At 34.2% G+C, this 23,880-nt stretch overlaps 2 protein-coding genes across 2 annotated transcripts in view; one reads left to right on the top strand and one right to left on the bottom strand.

Moving 5' to 3' along the window:
- Positions 1-19,655, bottom strand: part of LOC100368399 (uncharacterized) — a 59,782-nt gene extending 40,127 nt beyond the window's left edge. Inside the window, exons 1-9 of the mRNA XM_085500915.1 lie at positions 19,231-19,655; positions 7,240-7,293; positions 6,834-6,923; positions 5,362-5,406; positions 5,131-5,238; positions 4,054-4,131; positions 2,918-2,995; positions 2,727-2,789; positions 2,224-2,301 (exon numbers count right to left, since the gene is read on the bottom strand). Of these exons, the coding sequence (XP_085357041.1) occupies positions 2,224-2,301; positions 2,727-2,789; positions 2,918-2,995; positions 4,054-4,131; positions 5,131-5,238; positions 5,362-5,406; positions 6,834-6,923; positions 7,240-7,293; positions 19,231-19,314 (678 nt within the window). The 5' untranslated portion in view covers positions 19,315-19,655. The remainder of the gene's footprint in view (positions 1-2,223; positions 2,302-2,726; positions 2,790-2,917; positions 2,996-4,053; positions 4,132-5,130; positions 5,239-5,361; positions 5,407-6,833; positions 6,924-7,239; positions 7,294-19,230) is intronic.
- A 1,133-nt stretch (positions 19,656-20,788) lies between these two features.
- LOC100366888 (uncharacterized) overlaps positions 20,789-23,880 on the top strand; it is an 89,348-nt gene continuing 86,256 nt past the window's right edge. The window contains exons 1-2 of the mRNA XM_085500913.1: positions 20,789-21,172; positions 21,288-21,336. Coding sequence (XP_085357039.1) covers positions 21,105-21,172; positions 21,288-21,336 — 117 coding nt within the window. The 5' untranslated portion in view covers positions 20,789-21,104. The remainder of the gene's footprint in view (positions 21,173-21,287; positions 21,337-23,880) is intronic.

The raw sequence follows: 23,880 nt of genomic DNA on the forward strand, positions 1-23,880 counted from the left end.
ATATGGTTATTGAGTCTAGGCTACTCTTCCAAATATGTTTATGGAGTCTAGGCTTCTCTTTCAAATATGCTTATTGATTCTAGGCTTCTTTTCCAAATATGCTTATTGATTCTAGGCTTCTCTTCCAAATATGGTTATTGAGTCTAGGCTACTCTTTCAAATATGCTTATTGATTCTAGGCTTCTCTTCCAAATATGTTTATTGAGTCTAGGCTACTCTTTCAAATACGTTTATTGGGTCTAGGCTACTCATTCAAATATGTTTATTGAGTCTAGGCTTCCCTTCCAAATATGTTTATTGGGTCTAGGCTACTCATTCAAATATGTTTATTGAGTCTAGGCTTCCCTTCCAAATATGTTTATTGAGTCTAGACTTCTCTTCCAAATATGGTTATTGAGTCTAGGCTTCCCTTCCTAATATTGTTAATGAGTCTCTGTGACTCTTCCAAATAGAATTAATTGAGAATTAGATAGTACCGTTAAAGTCCTATTATAAACCGCGGTTTATATTACAATGTATCAATTTAAAAATTGGGATCAAAAGCTCAAGTTCGGGGTGCGGTTTCTATTACGTACATATTGCAATCACTAAATGGGCGTGGTCATTTTTTGTCCACAACACATGCACAAAACAAACAATACACCGTACAATCTCTTGAATAGGCGTCGGGGAAGAGTGAAAGGCCTTATTTTGGTTCTAAAATAGGCGTTACGAAATGTTGAAAAATTACAGTCAATCAAAAAATAATTCCACATGATACAAAAAATACTCAGTATTTTTAATGTAATATGCATTTATTTTTTTAATTTTCTTGGTAACGAAAAGTATATTCTAACAGAAGTTTCAAATAAAAACACGAATGCACTGCTTAGTAGCAAATGATCACACAACGGTAGTTCGATCCGGCCATGCTGCGGGTCACAAGTGAATAACTTACTTGTTTTTGAAGTGTTGATATTGGTGATTATTATTTAGTAGTGATTACAATAACGCACGAAAAATAAATTCGTTGAATTGTTATAAAATGCAAGTAAAATTCAACTTTGTTTCCCCGTAAGCGAATGATTTCAGTCACATGTAAACAGCCGATACGATATCTGCCATGTTTTTGAATGCTCACGTGACGTATCATTGACCGGATAGGTCAAGTCGCTAATTAACCAATCAAAATGCTAGATGGTGCCCACGTGTCTAAATTACATAGCTCATTTAAATATGTTAATGACAGTTCAGCGACCTCATGGTGAACGCAACACGGAAGAGATTTACCGATAATGTAGTGCAATCTTTTGCCTTTGATTTCCATGGGAAAACGGCATGATTTTTTTTTTAAATCAAGAAATTATTTGTTTTCGAAAGATAAATTATTCTTCAATGCTCAGTTTAATACTTTTATGGTGATAAAAGCTCATTGTCTAAAACTTACGAAACACAGACGTATTCAGAAAGAGTATTGACAGAGGTCGCCGCCAGAACAAAAGCAGTTTCATTGTCTGTCTGACATCTTATCACCGCTGAACAATAAATAGGTGTGAATATTTTTAGGCATGTTGTCGAAACAAATGAATAGGATTAGGAACAATGCCGTTTTGGAACAGCTGGTTGAAACAATGAAGTCAGTCACGGTCTTGTTGAATTGGGGGTGCGGTTAGTAATAGGTACTTTTCAAGTTTTCAATTTTTGTTAAGAACTCTTTAACCCCGAAGCCGGAATTGGGGGTGTGGTTACTATTACGTATGCGGTTTATATTAGGACTTTAACGGTATTAATCAATGTCATTAAGTTTTTGTATAAAGAGAACATTTCAGAATTCTTCAGGTGGTACCACAAGATGTTAAAGGAATGCAACTGTACAGATATGTGAAGTGACGCACATGCATTTGAGTTAAGGCTAGTATAATTAAGCTATGTCCCCTGGTCTTTGCACAACTCTGGGAAGTTTGAATGTACACAAGGATTGGTATGTCCCCTGGTTCTTGAACAGTTGTGGGAGGGTTTGAATGTACACATGGATTGGTATGTCCCCTTGGTTCTTTAACAGTTATGGGAAGTTTGAAAGTACACATGGATTTGAATGTCTCCTGTATACGAAGTCATGTATTTTTTGGTGTTTATTATGCAGCAAATTGCAACAAATGCTTCTTCAAATATAACAATTTTAACAGACTAGTCCACAGCTGTGTTTTGCAAAGTCTGACCTACCTGGTCATCTCCTCAACTTACCTTTGCACCTGGTGGACCTTGGAAGTCAATACCCATTTCACCTTTCGTACCAGGTTGCCCTGGGAAACCATTTTCTCCCTGGTGAAAACAGAAGAAACCGAAAAATAATTATGCCACTCAGAGTAAAAAGTAGTGAGAGAAAGGAACTGTCTAAGCTTTGTATATCTGTTCTTACATACTGTGATGTTTTACAGTCACCAGATTTGTAAAAAAGAAATTTGCAAAAGACAGTACAGGGTTTCAGATTGTTTGTTTAACAATGCAATCAAGACAGTTCACACTTTATGTTGATACACTGTATCTAGATTACAACTAAACAAAGAAAGTGTTACCAATGAGATAAATACAAAATTTCTATTTGGTTACTTTAAAATTATTATATCAAATCAGTGTCTGAATGTCACTAACAATTTTACAAATTGCCAAACGAGAAAAAAAGATATTCTGCTTAAGAGAATGCCAGGAAATAAAGTTGTCCCTTACTTATTTTTAGGTGTACTTACTTTCATTCCATCGTCGCCTTTGTCGCCTTTAGGACCATTTAAACCATTTAATCCTGGCGGCCCCTAAAAATAGTGTACACAAGTTCATAGTACTTCAGATATAATGTACACATGTAGAGAGTGAGAAATTGCATGGTGAAATCAAAGAAGACATTTTTGGTATGGTAAAGTATACATTGAGATTAACTTACTGGGATTCCATTAAAGCCTGGTAGACCTGGTTCTCCTTTGATGCCTTTTTGCATTGGTGCTGTATCACCAGGCTCACCCTGAAACAATCAACATATTATTGTGATAGGTGTGTGCTTTGTATCAAACGTAAACTAACAAGAAAGGCATCAGAGATAGCAGATACCTCAACATATTCTTTTTCAAAAGAATTGGTTAAGTAGCTCTATTAACAATGGTGTTCCAGATATGGTAGCTATGCATTTTTATAATATATTATTATCAAATATGTTGATCAGATCTAGTGTGCAATGTCTTCAATATACATACAAGACATTACATCTCCACAAGAAACACAGGATGATCTCCAGAAATTTAATTTCTTGATGACTTCAAAAGATGATAATAATAAAAAAGATTGGCAACTACATTCATAACTCATTTCAATCAAGAAATTAAAATGCCATTTTATATGTAACACTTGCTTCATCCCATTAACAACTAACTTTCTTTTTGTAGTAGTAGTTATCACAACTAATCTTTATTGCTATTAACTGATATAAACATTGTATTTCTAAGGATGCAATAAAATTATTTTTATTATTGTATAGAACTGTGTGAATGTCTCTGCAATAGTGCTCCTAATATGACTTTGTACGGACGATTGGACTGCAGGACAGACACTGGTAACCACCATATCCTCTGCCCGTGCCTGAGTAAAATACATACATTTCTTAGAGGTGGATTTAAAACAATGATTGACCAAAACATAATATATAGACCCCGACATTCTGATCCAACTTAGGCATTACATTTTTTACTCTAAAATTTAATTTATTTAATCTGGAGCTGTATAATTTCTTTTTTATCCAAGGTTACAATAACACTCTTGATGAGGACCGTACTAGATGATCCTGACCTTGAACTGTGTGTTTCTATATTCAATTGGTATTTAAATTTTTATTATTTCTCGTTGAGGGCGCCCTTCATGTTGAATGGGTCAGATGAAAGCATACTCTAATACTGTTACTGTATTTATTCAGCGTATAAAAACTAATTCAAATAATAATCAAGCACCTACTATAATGCATCCAGGATTGATCCAAATGGTAAAATTCAGAGTTATGCATGTTTTTAGAGAGAGAAAATGAGGACATACCTTTAGTCCTGGATAACCAGGAGGACCCTGAGGACCCGGAGTGCCACCGCCAGGTGAACCTGGCAAACCTACTTCACCCTGGAATATATTATATAACATGAGGCATTTTATGAAAAAATACATCAATAAAAATCAGACTGTCTGCTGACATTGCTTCTCTGTTCATATGTATGAGAAAGAAATATCAAATAATCAGTCAAGATAACAAGAGTATTCACTAAAATGAGAAAATTGGAGATATTAACTCTAAATCAATAAATCTGATAGAAGAATCAAATCAATCTAAAAACCAAGATAACAATTAACATATAAAATATAAAAGAAAAATAGGGCTGGTTGTTTTCAAAAAAAGATGTCATAAATTACTTTTTTTACTGGAAATGACCTAAATACTTCCTAAAATTAGAGACAACACAAAATTTGATATAGGTTTGGCCAAAGCACCTACATATACAATATGTGAGCAATCAGGATAGTCATTTTTAAAAAAGGTGAAATAAGTCTATAACCCAAAGTTGAAAAATATTCCCTGAAACAAGAGAAATGAAGTTATTGATATGAAATCAACAAATCTAACAGTGGTACTCAGAAACGTATAGTATTTTTTGCTGAAAATGATGAAAATATTCACTAAAATTAAAGAATTAAAGATATTGTCAACAAATTTCAGGCTGAACCAACCAAAGTACATATGTAGTGAGCATGAAACCCCTACAACTGACAATCTTTAAGAAGTAGTCGAAAATACAAGGATGTTGCAAACATATTACCTGGGCTTTATTTAAATTCTATTGTTATTTTATTCGTCGAGTGTATTATTAAAACCTACTAGTAGTAATTATTATTTCATTAACAGTAAACGCTGACATCAGAGCTAATAAAACACAGCCTTTGGTTTACTCGTAAAAAAAGGAAGTACTCGGTAGATATCCATATTTGGGTCTTTGTGTTGGATGGTCTCTTATAAATCCACATGCACAGTTAGACCTAGCAGTAGCACAAAGTTTAACAAAGAAAACTGTATCGTCACAAGACTTACAACACAGAATAGAATTTGGAACACAAATGGTTACTTACCTTTGAGCCATTACAGCCAGGCATACCAGGCTCACCAGCTGGTCCTTCAAGTCCAGGCATACCTGGAATACCTGGGACACCAGGAAAACCAGGACCCCCCATTCGACCCTGAAGAGAGAAGAAGAATTGCATCAAAAATCACCCACTAGTTTTAAATCATCTGTATGTATACAGATATCGCTCGATTCTCATGAATCAAGTTATCCAACACTAGAATAAGTAAGAGCTTACCCGAAGTCCTTTAGGTCCGGATGAACCAGGTGATCCTTCTTCACCCTATTTACATGGTAAAAATGAAGATAAATTTGAATTCGTTATAAACCTTCCTGTATTAGTGTATCTCGCCACATCAAAACACCACTATGTTCCTTACTTTCTTATAGAGATTCCAGATTTTATAAACCCCCAAGTTGTCATGGGCTGGAAAAAGCTTTAAGAATATATATCAGAAATTGGGTACCAAGGCAAATATCTTTTATTCAGAATCGGTAATTTTCAATCACATTTAACAACTAATGTTTTATGGGGTTGTTAAACTGTGATTTCCTTTGTTTGTTTCAACCAAACACACATACTTCCCTGGAGTGATTCATCATATTATTGGTATGGGAAAGCAGAGATATGCTCAATGTGTCAGGAGAGGTTATGGTATTCATTGCTTGACCTTAACAAAAGGTCACACATCCTGGTAAGAACATCAAATTTATAAGAAGCTCTGTAGTAGTTGAACATCAAAACACTTTTATATGATCTTACATTGTATTAACAACTGCATCATAAATCTTGCTCAACCTACTCACTGATAAACTAGTGGCTTTTTGAGACCGTTTGCTAAACAGCATTTGCTCCAGCTACATTAGCAAAACTTGTATTGCACCCAAAGATTGTGTGGCGATAACAAAATGTTGACAATCAAACAGTTTTACTACTCTGATACTGGTGCAAAGTATTCAAGTTTTTTTTTCTTCCCTGTGACTGACAATGAGAACCCAAGGGTACAATGAATGGAATCATTTCATGATATCAAAAGACTTTCCTGCCAAGTAAATGTTTATAGACTCTCATGAAATCTACTATAACATTTTAAGGATAGAGCTGATATCGGTAAATTATATGGCTAGCTGTAACTAAAGGACACACACAGATCTATCAGATGTACGGTATAATAATACATTATGTGGAGTTGCACAGAATAACCGAAAGAAACAAAATTAATACCATAGGGAATACTAATAAATAAAAAAAATCTAATGATAAAATTCCACTATAAGCATAGCAATAATTTCACTTCAGTTCAGTAGCATATAATCAACAGATGAAACTAACTATAATTCCTCTCAGATTCCAACAAGGTTATTTCAACAAAGTGAGATTGGCACGTGCAGCTTGCAACGATTTCTGGAAACGTGCCATATAAAAGTACAAATGAATGGCAACACACTGCTAAGTGGAGAGTACGTGATATATGCGGTACTATTATGGTTGACTTGTTGGTGTCGTCAGAGATCAAATCGGATTATAGATCTCCTCACATCGTCTGCATAACAGGAAGTGGATAAGCAAATCAGTGGGAGTGTGATGTAGACATAATAATTTAATAATCTGTTTAATATCACTTTGATGTGGATCTGCTGTAATCAACAATGTATTCCCTTCCTCGTAAATTATTTTGGGCACAATGTATGCCATCACCGACCACTCACCTTGAAACCCCTTGGTCCTTGTGGTCCTTCTGGTCCAGGAAACCCTGGTAATCCTGGTGGGCCTTGTAGTCCTGGGAAACCTGCCACACCCTGAAGTGAAAAAAACAAATATCACTGTGATAGATGAACAATTATTTGCAAGTTTGAATATTAACAAGGAGAAGAAAAAACTTCTTCAAAACAGAATAACCTGAAAACTATAGCAGCATTAAGTAGTCAAATCAAAATCAATTTGTATGAAGATTCTAAAGCCCAGAAATAAAAGAAAAATATTTCTGGTCAGTATAAGGTAGTAAAAAAACCAAATTAAACATTGTGTGCAATGACCAGAAACATTGAAAACAACACTTAGAATACAAGGTAGTAAAATTTTTATATTTCAACTTATTGAAATATTCAATCTTACCCTATCTCCCTTAGTAGCATTACAGTAACATCTCGGCGTGCATCCAGTACATGCCTGTCAAATATAAAAAGAAAGAAATAAGAACAAAGCACTATAAGCTTAATTTTCTCAGATTTGTTAAATTTGCCTGAAATTGTTGAGCCCATGAGTATATTCTAAGTATATCTTGTTCAGCTGAATCTAACGGCAAAAGTAAACAAGTTTTATACAAATCAAAATTATACAGAATAATAAACAGTGTAGATGATGTCACATGATCTCAGGGATCAAAGTTTTTTACCGTACATTTTATTTGCTGCTGCTTAGTTTCAAGATTCTCATCTAAGTTAGCTTCATTTAAAACAAAAACATTTTCAGTGGCCTGGTTTTTGAAGCATTCATATATTTGCATAGGAAAATAACAGTACATAATTTATCCACTTGCAATAGCCATTGTATCTCGCAACAAGCAGGTTATTGTCACAACTAACGATTTTCTATCATACAGTAAACTGGCCAACAAGATTGGCTCTCAAAAACAAGCAAATTACTTCAATGCAACTGTAAATCATACGATTTAACATGTGAAAATGCACTTTACAATGATAGACCAGAGTGACCATCCACTGGGAGTTCAGTGGTCACACAAAGGTCACATTATACATGCTGGACTATATGATCAACAAAGGTGGTCATTTATACGAGACTGAAGTGGCCACCAAAGAACAGCACAATAAAACAGAAATATTACACTATGCTATAGTTGAGATGGTGACAGACCACATGAATACAAGACAGTTGTTGTGCTAAGTTACTGTAAATAAAGTTGGAAATGTCAAAGAAATAAGATCACTAAGGAAAGGTCCTTTACATGGGTCAGTTTATGTAGAGTAGTTTGATCCAGTGATACAGGTGTACAAAATACAAAGCAATGTACCACACAAACTAATGATGGCCCGATAGCCAAATAAGCAAAGCAACTTGCTGTAAATCCAGTTTATAAAACAGACAAACCTGTAGTATTTCACTTAATTTACAAGATGTAATTTACAAGATGTTATGTTATGTTATTTCAGCAAAACTTTGATTACTTTTAACATCTGTTGGCTGAATACACAAGACTCACCTGTGGGAATACATGGAATTTAGAGTTCAGATAGTTTTTAAGTAGTTAGTTTAGGCTTACAATAGTGGATCCTGCAAGTATTAAAACAACCAGAGGACTACTTATGTAAACTCCTGCCTATTTCAAATCATTTGTCAACCGAATCTGTGTACCACATGTTCACTGAATGTAATATGGTTTGAATAATTAGTCTGTAGTCGAAATATTTTGAATAAATATCACAATGATGTATTCTTATTATACACACTTATATTTTCATACAACTTGTTATTAAAAACAAAAATAATTTAACCGTGGTACTGATAACTTAGCACATTATAGTTTTTCAATTCATGTGTATGGAAAAACGAAAAATCCCATCAAGACAAAAAGCATATTTGCTCTATTAGTAGCTCATGTGCAAATGAAACAAATGTATCTTCTAAAAAAATATGTCATATTTTAACAGTTGTGCATACAATGAATAATTGGTTTAAGCTTGTTTCTAATAGAAGTGGGGCCATTGCAGTTGAGATTTATACCAGCAAAACACAAAATACAAATACTGTTAAAGTTTTTGGCTCTCTTAGACGGGTATCTTAATTCTTTGAGCATGCACCAACCAAAAATTATTGTATACAATTATTCTATAATTGATAGTGTATCATCTCAAATAAAGAACTGAATTCACTACTGAGAAATGAATTATTTGTGGGAGACAACTATTTAATAAATATAAAGGTTATCATACTAAATACATCCTAAACAAAAAAGAATTGTGTTTTAATTTACAGTCATGGTAGTACGCTAACTTAGCATACCAATAACACAATTTTGAAAGTTCCCAGTTAGCAAGACCTGACTAGAATACCAAACAATTTGGTCTACTGCAAAGTCATAGGTGTTCGGTATCAGTGTCAGCGCCAGAAACAACAATTTTATTATTTTGTTGCCTCAGACCTTTCAAATCAACTGCATGCTTCATGCTCAATTACATTTACGGCAATACCCGACTTATTTCAAATAAGAAGTATGTAGACCACTAGAGAGATACTAGAGTAACAAGATCCTAGATAAGAAGGCAGAATAGTTGTCTAAATCCTGAGTAACCTTACCATTGAACAAACTTTGCAGTAATCTATTATGAAATTGAATGTGAATTCTAATAGTGTAACTTTTTGTTAATGACATAGTCCCTGCCACATACACCCTAGTCAGTTAAGCAGACCATCTTGCCACTCAAGTCAGTGAGGGTGAATCTGCACACTGCAAACAATCACTTGGACTCGCTCACTGGATATACCAATGCTGTTTTTTTCACTACGGTTAAATTAGCTTTAGTCATTGTGGCTACTTTTATTACAGTTTATAATGTTTTTCTCAGCCAACTACATCAACTTATTTTGCAACATCTCAACAGAGAGAACATAGTATACCATAAACTCAGTAAATTTATGATCTCTACTAATTCGCGCACCATGACCCAGTTCATTTTTAAGACTAATTATTAATTTAAATTCATGTCACAATACAGTTGACCTATGAAGCACTACAAATGGCCCACCAAAGGCATAAGTATGCGGCACTACGAATGGTGTCACAAAATCAAATTTTTCCACCTTCCACAAAATAAAACAGCATAATTTTTTTCTTCTCATGTTTTCAAAACAATTGATCAAGATCTGCAACCAACGAAAAATTATTTAAAGTAGTAGTAAATGCATTATAATGTTGCACCAGTACCAAAACTGTGACATTAGTGCTATAGGTAAGCCTACACTAAGCTTACAAACTTGTTAAAATATGTACTCAGGCCAAAATTGAGCAAATGGTGTAATGTGTGGGTCAGAGAATAGTGAAAGAGTTGACAAGGCCTGCAGACATCACATAGCATGCTTCTTTGATAACAGTTAGAAATATTGTTTTTCTTTGGCCAAGCGCAATGAAGCTTAAGAGAAGCTCTGGCAAGTCAACCATAGATGGCTTTCATCAAAGTAAATCCATTCAGAAATACCTCACAAGTAATGCAACAGAAAAGAGAAAGATTGATTGTTTAATGATTTCTATGCATAATTTCACATCTACATTGTTCAGTGACACTTAAGAAAAAAGTCTGTCTTGACCTGGTTTAGCTGTGTACAACTCCATTACAATATGTGAAGAGAAACAAACATTGACAATACTGAAATATAGGCAAAAAAATGGTCACCAGTATCAGAGAAAGTTGTTAATGTTTAAAAGTTTTTAATAACTATGCTATAAGAAACAATATATTATTTTTATTTAGGCTTATTGATGAGTCGAAGCACTGCATTCTTCCAAAAGAGTATTTATGTTCAAATTCTAGCAAACCCTACACATGTTTTTATGAACTGACATAGACATAGGATAATAAACAGAAAAATGTCTCGACAACTTATTTATCATCCAATGTAATATCACAAAACATGATCCTAGCGAGTTTCAAGTGGAAAAGGACCAAAGGTTTAGTTTAATAAACTTTAAGGTCTATGATGAAATTTACAAACCTGGGAGTCTGGGAGTCTAAAACTATATAGCTGATAAATAGATGTAAATTCTGTGCAGGGGTTTCACACAGGGCTGTAAATACAGGAATAAAGTCAACAAATATGGCAAAAGTAGAATTTATACTTGCTCTACAAGCTTATATTTCTGTTTAATACTGAAAAACTAATTCATTTTGGCTACTAGAAAGGTTTTCACTTTGATATTTCACAATTTTTCACAAAAGGCACTATATCTTTGTGATTACCAATACCAGTGAAATTTTCACAACTATAAAATTGTCTCATTGGTTCATGAATTTGTGTCTTTTACAAAATTTAAGTGGATTAGTAATTCAGTAAAACATCAATTTTAACAAAAAACATCATGCATTGCACAAATTCACCAAAAAAAGACAATTTTGAGATGTTTTACATCTAAGTGATCAAATATGGCCATATGTACATGTGTATGGAGAGGAGGTCGTGTTTTTATAAGCTCAAAAGTTTGTTTGTAGAGCAACCATGTGTATCCAAAGTAATATGAAACCTCTTCTGACCATGACATGTAGTCTAGTATATTACCCACAGGTATTTATAATTATTAGCGATTTGTTTTGATCTTTTAGTTGGTGACCTGATTTAGCATTCCAAAAATGACCTTATAGGCTGTATATATGATCTGTCAACTCCTCAAGGATTCCAATCCTGGTTACCATAGTAACCATAGATTGAGCCCTATGACATCACAATTAGCAAGGTTACAGAGATAAACATCTCCAAGTTGATGACAAGACAGGAAGGGAAGGGAAGGGAAGGGAAGGGAAGGGAAAGGAATGTAAAGCAAATTATTTTTAGTTGCCTAGTAAAATATGAAACATTAAAAAAGCACTTCCTTCCTCCCTTAAGTGAAGTTTTTTAATTAATATACCATACTTATTTAGAATACTGTAAAATGATTAATTTTCACTGGGTTTAAATTTTGCTGATTTAGCATTTCAGGCATATTCAGTGGGTTTTATCATTTAGATAATGTGTTCTATGCTAAATTTTACATATTCACTGGGTTTTAATTTAGAGCATTTTCCAGTCAGCGAAATAAGCAAAATTAAAACCGAGTGAATAATTAACCTTTTTACGGTAGTACAGTATTTACAATTAACTGCACAATAACAGGAAAAGCAAAAACTATCAGTTAAGATTTAACTAGTTACCTCAAAAGGAGGCAGTCATTCCGTTGAGATATGGGTCTCATGATGATATAAACAAAGTTCAAACTTTACAAACTGAGACGGTACCAAGCTTAAACTAGGTACTTTATTGGTGATTACTCAATAGCACATTATAAGCCAAAAAATGTGCGACTTTTGAAGATATATTCTAAAGTTTTTATCATGAATTGACATACCATATGTCCTATAGCATGTCCATTGTCCGAATGAACAATATAACACTGTTTTACACATGTCTAACACATGTTAAAAACAAAGTAATTATACATCTACCAGTTTGAGGGCAGTTTCTTTCCAGCAGTCAAATTGCCAGAACACACTGTTCCAAATAATTTTTTAGTATTTGGATAGTGACCAAATCCTTATTAAACAAGCCTGGTATTAAATTTCATATGTACTAAAGCCTTGACCTGCGATCCATATTACAAATGGAATTTAATGCCCTCTGTTATTCTGTTAACATCTAGCTTCCAGCGATAGGAGGAAAGTCAAAACACACAAGGCCAATGCATTGACTCTAATCCCCAGTGAAAACCACAGTATTTCTGAAACAGAACATTGTTGACAAAGGTCACAATGCTCCATTACTAGCAGCCGAGTGATTTTAAACCTGGTTAACTCAGTCACTACCATTTACACTAATGGCATCCACCGTAAACTAATGAAGTGTTTTAATGGCTGAGGCCCCAGAGCAATAACAGATTAAACTCCATTGTTGGCTTGACACTTGTAATCTATGACAGAATGGTGCCAAATACTCAGATTACAAATCTTGTTTTATCTAAGTCAATCTCATCAAATCACTCTTTATCTAGAACCTTATCAACTGCATTTGTTAAACAAGGAAAAAAAGGCAATTATCTGTATGAATAGTAAGACTTAAATACACAGATATATTCCAACTGGCATATGTTAAACATAATTATGTTAATAATTTCAAAATAATCACTAAATTAAACTTAATTTAATTGAAATAAAGGTGTAATTACACAGAAGCCTGAATATAGAAGGTTTAGCATAAATATCTTTCCTCAATTGACTGATTAGACATATGCACATTCTTTACTGGACCCCTGCCCACGTTTTAGCCTGGTGTTATTCATTATGGCCACTATAACTACAGGATACTGTGGTGAAACAAGGTCACACATTCACACCAATGTACTTTACATTAACTGAAAGTCCCATCATTAAAATCAATGAAAACTGAACTGAATTACTTTACCTATTAGTTACACAGCTGGTAAATCAGCAAAATCCAAAATCGATTTTATAATTTAAAGTATTGTGATGAATGAAGATCATTTTCATAGCTAACTAAAAAAACTTATCTTCTTTCAAAGCAGCTTCCAATTATTATTAAATGATAATTTGGATAACTATAAATTTTAAGTAGCATACACATGCAGCAAAATCAAACTGTCAGCTTGATTCAGACAGGTTTTACAAAATCAATGGTTAAATTGAAATTAAGAAACGCTGGTCTATTTTATTTTAGAAACTGTGAAAAACATGGTTCAATTTATTTCCTTCACTAGTTTTGAGTTAGATCTGTGTTTTGCTTTTCCCTATCCAATGTAAACCACTATTTTTTTCTATAGGTTTCCTGTTGGATTTGTTTAAAAAAAGTTTTGGTCAGAATATGCCCCCAACTCCCTGGCCTACAATCGGTTACACAGTGGTGTGAATGCCAGGTACAGTAAGTGAATTTACATTTGTGTGTAAGTAGTAAAACATGCCAATTTTATAATTTGAGACATGAAAGCATTGTACTCCACAGAACTTTCTACAGTAGTTGACAGAGGTATTGATATGATTACTTGAGTCAACAAATCAAATAGTACGACCTTCAAATAGCATAATACTGTACCTACATAGAAATCCTGAATGTACTATTCAGAGTACTTTTTTACTTTTTCAGAAAAAGACATTGGACATCAAAGACCTTGGGGGATGGAGTCAACAATAGTGCTGGAATTAACAAAAGAATCAGCTTTTACACCTGAATAGGAATAATTAACTTGAAGTGGTCTTTGAAATGCTGGACAATGTAAATGAAAATATCAGGTTTTTTAAGGAAAAGGTCACTGCATTTTCTGACCATGGTTCAGAATATCTGTGTGGTCATACTGCCCTCTCCACATCATCTATCCTTCTCATTGACAATATGGAATGCAGTGAACACTTGATCAGGGTCAACTGGCATACTAATTGATTGCCCACAGAATATATCGACTCAGACTTCAGCTCTACCATGCTCTGAGTTTTTCTTTTATTTTCAAGTGTTTTCACAATGCAAACTAATCTTGTTACCATTTATATTGCCACAAAAAAGGAATTATTGTGTTTAAAACATTGACATTGAAAACTGAGCGTAGATCAATCATGTATTTTCCACAATGGTGAGAGTAACCAACACTTTCTTGTTAAGCTAAGAATTCAAAAGACCACAGTCTTAGCACTTCAGCTGTCTGGGAATATCAGGCTTCAATTATATTGATCGCTTTTTATTCCTACCTTTCTTGTGTGCTTACAAAATACAGGAAACCCTTGTCGAGACTGCACAGCACAATACAGCCTTGTCTAGACAGATATCATTTGGCCTCAAATTCAATATATCAAGGCAACAACTTTGGGCCACGGTTACTGGTAACTGTACTGTTATATACAATGCTTTGTCTGACCACATCCGCCCACTCACACTGCAGGACACCCATCTCTGTGTGAAGTTCAGTTCTATTTGTTCATGTTTGAATTGAGAGAATGAATGTTTACTTGTACGAAAAAAAATCCCAATAGCGGTGAGTCTGAGTTGTTTCCAAAAATCCTACCAATGAGGAAGCAGATGAGTATCACTCATCTTTACTCTTTTGAGTTGACTACATAATTCAGGTGCGAGTAGAAAACAATCGTCTTGCCCTCCAGAAAGAAGACAAGCTAGGAAGGATGCAAGTTCAGATATTGATAATAAAGTCTGTTTACAACAGATCAGAGTTTTGTATATAAAGTTTGTTTACGGCAAGTCAGAGTTTTGTATATTTGACCACAGTGACTGTGATTTGACAGACCAGATCAATCAATGCATAATTGGTACCACCATCAGCCATCTTGAATTTGACAATGAATCAAATTTTGTGCAATTTCCCATAAAAAATGCATTAGGATGTGTGGTAAACTTGTGTGCACTTATAAGTGATGATGAATTAAGGCAAGTTTGAATTTGGTCTAGGAAGTTTAATGAAGAGTGAACTATGCCTTTGATGTTATTTCTATTATAACTTCTGCAGCAGATAGTACTTAATGGGATTACCAGAAGTGAATATTACTGGTTTTGCATTTGTTAAAACCAAGCCTAAATAACAGAAGGAAGTCAAAAAATGGCAGTGAAAGTTTATAACAATTCTGTCATATGACTCTTTTCAAAAGACCCGCAAAAGGATTGATAAAAACATGTGTTTATCGATGACATTTGAATTTAATTTGGTAACTCAGAAAAAATCTGATTGCCAGCTTATTAGGTCATAAAATTTTTGCAGTAGCGACAAGACTTCCATTTTGCTGCCTGGCAACTTTCATAAATATCTGTGGATGTGTTTTACAAACATTAAATTTATCTGCTTGTGCACATTTTGTGTGGAAAACAACAATAAATTGATATACTCAGTCACTGAAATTTGATCATCATAGAAATAATGATACTACACATAACAAATCACCTTCCAGCAAATATTTTTTTCACTTGATCATTTTCCACCAATAGCAAAGAAGTTAAATAGTTTATTCAAACGTAACCGCCCACCCCTCCATCCTTGACTGCACACAACTCAATTGCTTCAGATTCAGAATTCAAGTCATGTCATGGACAGGGTTGTGATATTCACAAATAAACACCTATGTATTCAAAGGCCACATCAATTGACTGAAATGACACACAATACAACACAAACATGATCTCCAATTGCACCTTATATTAGTTAGGTCAGTTTTATAGCAATCAATAAAAGAATGTCCACATTCAAAACAAATTCGATCCAAATAACAAATTCACTGTAACAACATTATAAACTTTTACACAACTGTGACAAGTGAGAACAGTGGTATGAATGGTTGAAATAGAAACATTACGCGGATATAGGGGGTGCTTTTAAGCTTTCTGTGACCCAAGAAACCATACCAGACAAGACCATTCAACAGATTCACCCACTGTTTAATCAAGCAAACAAATCAAGTTTGTGAGAAAAGTTGTTCAACCGAGAACGTTTTTATATAAAGGGGTGAAAAAAATAATGCAGCAGTGCTTCTGGAATGTTCATAGCAGTGCAGCACAGTGGAACTACAGAGCATGACCACTATTTTATTATTCTTAAATATTAAAGTGAACAATAATGTCTTGTTATACCATGGACATGGTTATACTAAGACATTTTTTCATATGTTAATTAACCAGCCAGTGTTTGAGACGAGTTGGAAATCTGGCAATCCCATTGTAATACTGTGTATCAATTAAATAATTAATTTGGTAAAATTGCTCTCTCAATTTCAATTCATTATTTGGATTTTCCAATACACACACAAAAAAAACTTTATTTTTAGTCAATGGGTAATATGTCCAACCTCACATGCCCAGAAGTCAGAGCTTTTTAATGTAATATAGATTTGTTAAGAGATCAACTATCATATTAGCCTTTGAAATAAGATCACTAACCTAGTTAAGCTCATAGTTTGCTTACTGGGATACTCATTCTCTACTGCTATATAAGCATCCTATTTGTATGAACTTTTCATTTCATTTCAATACAATAACCTTACAAAAAACTTGTTACAAATTTGTTAAAATGTTACAATTCCAAAATCCAGTATAGCACAGCAAAATATTTGTGCAATTCAGTCAATGGCTCTTGTACCTTATGTAATTGTAACTACTTCACAAGTTTTATAGTAGGATTATTAAATGTCAATATTCATTAAATATTAATTCATTATGTGTTCACACTAGAAAAGGTTGTACCACTTGGTGTCTGTTGCTCTAATATCACAATCCTGTATTCACACCAGCAGTTTTACAGGGAAGGTAAATAAGGTGGCCATTGGATAATACACACCGACTCTGACCTGCAGATATGCAATGGTTTGCATGTTTCAGATAACCATATATTTTAGTCTTTTGTGTATTTAAAATTGACAATCAGTTTAACAGTGTAATCTTTTACTGTGGAATACTTTATTTTCGCTGGAATTAATTTTCGCTGAAAAGGCTTTTTGGGCGTTTTGTATGGAACTTATTTTCACTGATTTTTGATGAATTTAATGTGAAATATAGGAAAAAAAGTATATTCCCTGGATTTTATTTTCACAGAATCATCCATTCAGCGAAAATAGCGAAAATAAATTCCAAGCGAAAATAAAGTATTCTACAGTATTTTGAAATACATGTTAAATGAACATAAAGTTCACCATAGACTCAAATGAAGTTTAGGACTCCAATTCACTAATAAATCTCATCATGCAGTGTTTTACTTCTAAATTATGAATTATGTGTATTGTATGCAAAATGAAAAGGAATGTTTCTTAGATTTCCAAATTTCAAAGAGGAATTTTTATGAAAGGCTTTGATAAACCACTGTACAAATGCTCTAATGGGTCGCAGTTGCAAATTGAAAAGAAAAACAGTGTACATGGAAAGGTAGAAGAATGACACACAAATTTGTTGGTGAACCCCATGAGAAGAACAAGTAGCATTCAATCAGAAAAGAGAATGGAGAAAAAGAGTGACTCATTCAATTCAAAACTGAATGCACAGAGAACATGGCAATAATTTTAGTCACCATTTTACTTAGTAACCCCTTCTGAAAGCCTCCGCAGATTGCCGAAATAAATGAGAACAAATGGAAACATCAGGCAATGTGTTAATTAATCTAATTAAATTTGTTATATTAAGTGATCAAAACACCACAGTGATGATTGAAGTGATGCCTAGTGTGTTGTATCAAAAGGTTTGACACCCCCCCCCCCCACATCTGTAACAGTATATGGGAGGATGCCAGACAACAATTTCTTTTTTTTGATCTTTGTGATAGTTGATTACAACTCTCAGAATTCCACCACTAGGGAAGTCAAAATGTGAAGATAAACTGTCACAGGATATATACAACTTAAATGTACTATATACAACACTTTGGGGCTCAAGTTTTATTCTGGAACTGAAAAAATCCAAACTATGGATCTATATTTTTTTTTATTAATTACATGTAGATTACAACAAACAAAAAGATAAATATTATAGAAAAAAAACACATTTATGTTGGGTAAAGTCTACAAGAAAGAATATCTATTGTACAAGGTAGTGGGGGGGGGCAAGGTGCCCTTACTCCTTGCACTATACTTCACTGGGTACAGTAGCACTGGTGGCTGTGCACATATCCCATACCGTAAAACCCCCATTTGTGCAACTGTTTAATAAGAATAACTTTAATGAGGCTAAATTTTTGTTATATGGAACAAATTGGATTCTAAATAAAATTATAACACAAAAAGAGTAACTTCTATGCGGTTGTTTAATATTAGTGATTTTAATTGGGCTTAAATTGTTTGTTTTGGCGACTTTGGTGCAGAAATTGCTAAATTATCAAAAAGTAAATTGAGGGGTTGGAAACGCCGAAAATTGGTTTTTGGAGCGATACCCTAGTAAAATGAGCGACTTTGTTGACTTTGACACTGAACACATGTTTAAATGCGAGATGGCACGCAGTAAGCACAAAGTTGTATATTCACATCAGCCCCAGTCGCACTGAACTACACTGAATTTAAATTGCAGCGAGGACCTTGAAGCAAGAAGTCATCGCTCAGTCCGCGCATACTGGCGATATGAAAAGTAACTCCCAATAATCCCAATAAAAGTAACAGGGCAATCGTACGAAATTGTAGAAATCGTTTGAACGTTTGATTTATACTGGGTTGACAAACGGACGTGCAGTCCTATCAATAGGCAGAGCGATCGGTGGACGGACAGAGATGGTCCATTGGGACTATTATGTCAACTGAACAAAATTCTCGAACAAATATGAATCAGAAATTAATATAAAAAAACAGAATGACAAATATATAAACGTTATTCGGTTTGTCAACACATGCATAAACTTTTATGAAATTGTGATTTAAGTTGATAACTCACCGCTCCGTACGTGAACTCCAAGTAAATCGTAACGAGTATCGTACATATCAGGACATGGCGTTCTATTACTTCCCTGAACTTCATTCTAATGAAATATTACTGCAACAGCAGCAAGTAGAAAATGTCTTCTGTAAGTAAATATCTACAGTTTCCTCATAACCTGAAGCACTACACCAGAAAATATATCTCAAACTACCACAAGAGTCTTTCAGCTTTCCACCATTTTGCAGTGACCAAGGATCGGAGCAGTTCTACATCCAAGACCGATTCACAGGAAGTTCGCGGGACACTCGCGTACTACTTTTTGAAGACCGGCAAATCTAAACTTCACATAAAGTAGCAAAGTTTAACAAGAGTTGATACACCATCGATAGCAGGTCTCCACTGAAATAATCTGTTCGTTTAGTTAAAGCAGTAACGCGACACACGGAAATGAGAAAGACAGCCCAGTGTGTGGTTATGCAGATGGCAACGGACTATTTTCTAATGGCGTATGGTTATAAGAAGGTAGTAATTGAAGTCAACTTAGTGGCCAGCTGGATTGGTATTTGCGTTTGATTACTCGTAAAGCACCGGTATCTTTATAGACGGGGTTTAGAGAGGAAATATGAGCTTAATTCGGTCAACATAGGGTTGGGAGAAATGACAAAGACAATCTGCGTTTTCTATAGCCCAATATCCTGACAAAACCAGACGAGTACCTCGTTTGTCTAGAGAAGTTCCCTTACAGAACAATGTTCATCATTATAATAGTTTTTAAAAAGAATTCCCAATATTTAAAAAAATTTAAATTGGCCATATGCCATCATCTCGTGGCTCGTCCATAATTATGAATATGCGTTAAGATTAATATTTATAGAATTTCCATAAGTGACACTTCAAACTATTCAAAGTCAAAAAAAAAAAAAAAAAAAAAGACAATCCATTACTTCATGAATTGTGCGCTTACAGATTATCGTCTTAGAATCTAAAAGTCAACTAACTCTTGAAAAAGATGTTCAGTATTTATGGGAGAAGACGCAAACATCCACAATACAATATATGTATAATATATTAAAAAGGGTTAATGTGATAAATCTTTAGTAGTATGCTTCCAACCCCACTATGTATTTATTTCCACGTACACCCACATCTTTTAATACGTATCTATCTCAATGACGTGATAACATACTACATTCAAATGAATTAAAAACATCACTCAGAATTATTGAAAAGATGGACATCCTTGGGACATCCGTTATTTGCATAACAAATCCCATTCATTATTTTTCCGATGTCTGCCTCGCGTACACAAATTGCATAATATCTAACCATATGCATATCCCCCACCGAACTGCCAATGAATTTCATATAAGTTATTTTTTATATATATATTGTCACTAGTCGGATGATACGCGTTGGTCATCTGGTGTGTAAAATATGTAAGCCTATCCATCGAACAAACAAACAATAAGTATAGTCTCAGCAAGGTGTCAATAGCCGATTTGGTCGCCTTGGGAGCTTCCGTTGGCATACGTCTGGTGTCTGATCACAATACCCAATTCTCCCAACATAATTTCTCAAAGTTTGACTCCTCCTCCAAGATTGAACCCTGCGGAAGCCGTGATTGCTTTACTCCAATGTCCCTCGTTCCAACTTATGGGCCTATGAACACCTTGGCGAAATTTCTTTAATTTACAAAGCTGGAAATTTTTGTGGCTTGGACTTGGGACGAGAAGATATTGACACGGATATTTCAAAGGAAAGCTGGAAGACAGTATACTGACTGGGTTGGATATTTGCAGAGCGGACAACACTTGGCCGAAATCCGAGTTCCACCGTGCAGGCAGGCTAACGTCCTGCATACGCTGTAAATACTGTTGATGTAGCCGGTGATGTTTTCAGGTGTTCGATTTTGGACTTCTGGGCTCGTTAACAATCAGTCGAAAGCCATGTCTATCTGGTAAGTTGTCAAAGTGAACAGAAGGAAAGTCACGTCGCCGAAAAGGTCGGACTCACTGTATTAGAAAAGTTTGTGTGCATCATTCATTTGATAGATGTCCCGTTTATTTTTGCAGGTTGGTCCTGTTGACAATTTCTGTGTTTGCAACCGATTCGACGAGAGCTGTAAGTACACTTATGAGGTTATTTTCCTTAATAGTTGGACTTATTACCAATTTGTGTTACAAAATAAATGCTATCGGCTGGAGAGGGGTATTCCAAGTTCCAAGATGGCGTCAATCTAAATAAAAGTTAGAAACCCGGGCCTTCAAAATTATTAGTAAAGTTACTGTATATGCAACGCATTGGAGAAAAAATGTACCATTCGCCTCTTTAATCTCCTAACTGTAAAACAGTTAATAAGTTGCATTCTGCAAAATAAAATCAATTAATAAAATCAAGATGAATCCAACTAACTGTTGAGAACGATCTGTAGCGCCACGTAACTTACTACCAGATGAATTTGGCTTGTAGTAAAGTTGTGGAAAAAATGTCCAACTAATTTGACTGAACATTTTTATTTCAATAATCATACTTGAAACTACCATGATATTATCAATAAAGTCAATTAGTTTGTGACCAAATGAAAAAAAAACAAGTATAAAATGACGAAGCTTGCGCGTGTTACCATAAAACTTTATTAGCTGCGCTCTTATTTGAGTTTCCTATGAGCTAAATGGTACTGCATGGGTATATTACATCTGTTTGTAATCAAGTTGTGAGTTTGTTTGACATTTCATGTTTATGCTTTTGAATTTTATCACAAGTTTGAATTTGTTGTTATTACTTTTATGTCTGAAAGTGCTGGGTTGGGTGTAATACATCTCAACATAAGCAATAAAATATTAACAATAATTAAATCAAAAAACATGCTAACAGAAAATAATTATATATATCTGAACTTGATTCTGGTACTGTAAAATACTTTATTTTCACTTGGAATTAATTTTCGCTATTTTTGCTGTCAGAAGGAATGATTCAGTGAAAATAAAATCAAGCGGATATTCTTTTTTTCCTATATTTTACATTTAATTCATCAAAAATCAGTGAAAATAAAATCATACAAAACACCCAAAAAGTCTTTCCAGTGAAAATTAATTCCAGCTAAAATAAAGTATTTCACAGTATGCATTTCCTCTGTGTGATGTATATCTTTATCCTGTCTGTCTTATAAGAGAATAAGCTCTCATTGCACTGCAGTAACACAAGGATTGCTGTAATTGGGGTTAAGTTGAGTAGACTGTGTATAGCCTTTTAAAAGGTAACGAAATACAAGGGAAGTTGTGTTTTGTGGGAAGAAGTATGCTTTGATTGCAATTATATCTCCATTGATGAAGTGTGGAGGAAAGTTGCATGCAAGTGGCCATGACAGTTATCTGGTTACCTCAATTTTATGTAAATGTGTGGGTCAAGGTTGGAATGTAGAGGTCACTTGCTGAGTTGACATATCACTTTCTATCTATCTATGTAGTTATGAATGAAGATCTCGGCATGTATTTGATCCATTAATTGAGTTGGCATCAAAATATGAAGTTAATTAACCAGTTTCTTAATTAACCTTGTGATACAAATTCTGTCTTGTATATTTTTTTGTATAAAAATATCGCTCCAAATTGTTGAGTGTAATAAAATGACCCAATGATAGTTTATAAATCTGCAATCATATTTTCTTTTGATTATGTATTTATATATATATTTTTATCTATATTTATATGCTATAATGATGGCTTAGTATGTTTTTATGGTTCTTTTTTTAACATTGATGGACCATAAAACTTATTTTGACACCAGACATGGTAGGCTATGGTTGTTCATTATTATTGATCACATTCAAGCAATGACATTCAAGTAAATGAGTTAATTTTCTCTTGCTTTAATGAACTAGTTTATGCTTCAATGAATAACAGCTGAATTATTTGTGAGAACCCCATTGTAATCTTTTTAGTCCCCGTTCGGACGCAGTCTGAAAACGGGGACTTGTGTTTTGACCTCCGTGTGTGCGTGCGCCTGTGCGTGCGTCCGAACCTGTATCTTAGAAATGCCTGGACTAATCACAATCAAACTCCACACCTACATCATACATAATATTTTACATATGCACGTCAATTTGTTTCACGATCTGATTCAAGATGGCCGAATGGCGGCCATTTTTGTGCTAAAAAATCCTAAAAATCAACCATTTCTCGGCTGTTTACAGATGGATTTTGTTCAAACTTGGTATATACATTAGACATTATTATTTTTCAGATAAGATTCAAAATGGCCGACTGGCGGCCATTTTGTATTAATGAATGTGGTTCTCGTGCCATATTCTGACTTGCTTTCACTGATTATGTTCAAATTTTAAATATTCATTATACATCATGTCATAGATAGACAGATATACTGGTTTGACGATCCTATTCAAAATGGGCTTCTAGACCCATATCTCCGACTTGTTTTGACTGATAATATTTTCAAATTTTAAATATTCATTATACATCATGTCATAGATATATTAGTTTGACTATCCTATTCAAAATGGCCGAATGATGGTCATTTTTGTGCTAAACAATCATCAAATATCAAGCATTTATGGGTGGATTTTGTTCAAACTTGGTACATACATTAGACATTACGGGTTCCTGATGCTCGTCATTTTATTTTTCAGATTGGATTCAAAATGCCTGA

Source organism: Saccoglossus kowalevskii, chromosome 1 (assembly GCF_978046115.1).
Source record: "Saccoglossus kowalevskii chromosome 1, keSacKowa6.1, whole genome shotgun sequence".
NCBI classification, from domain to species: domain Eukaryota; kingdom Metazoa; phylum Hemichordata; class Enteropneusta; family Harrimaniidae; genus Saccoglossus; species Saccoglossus kowalevskii.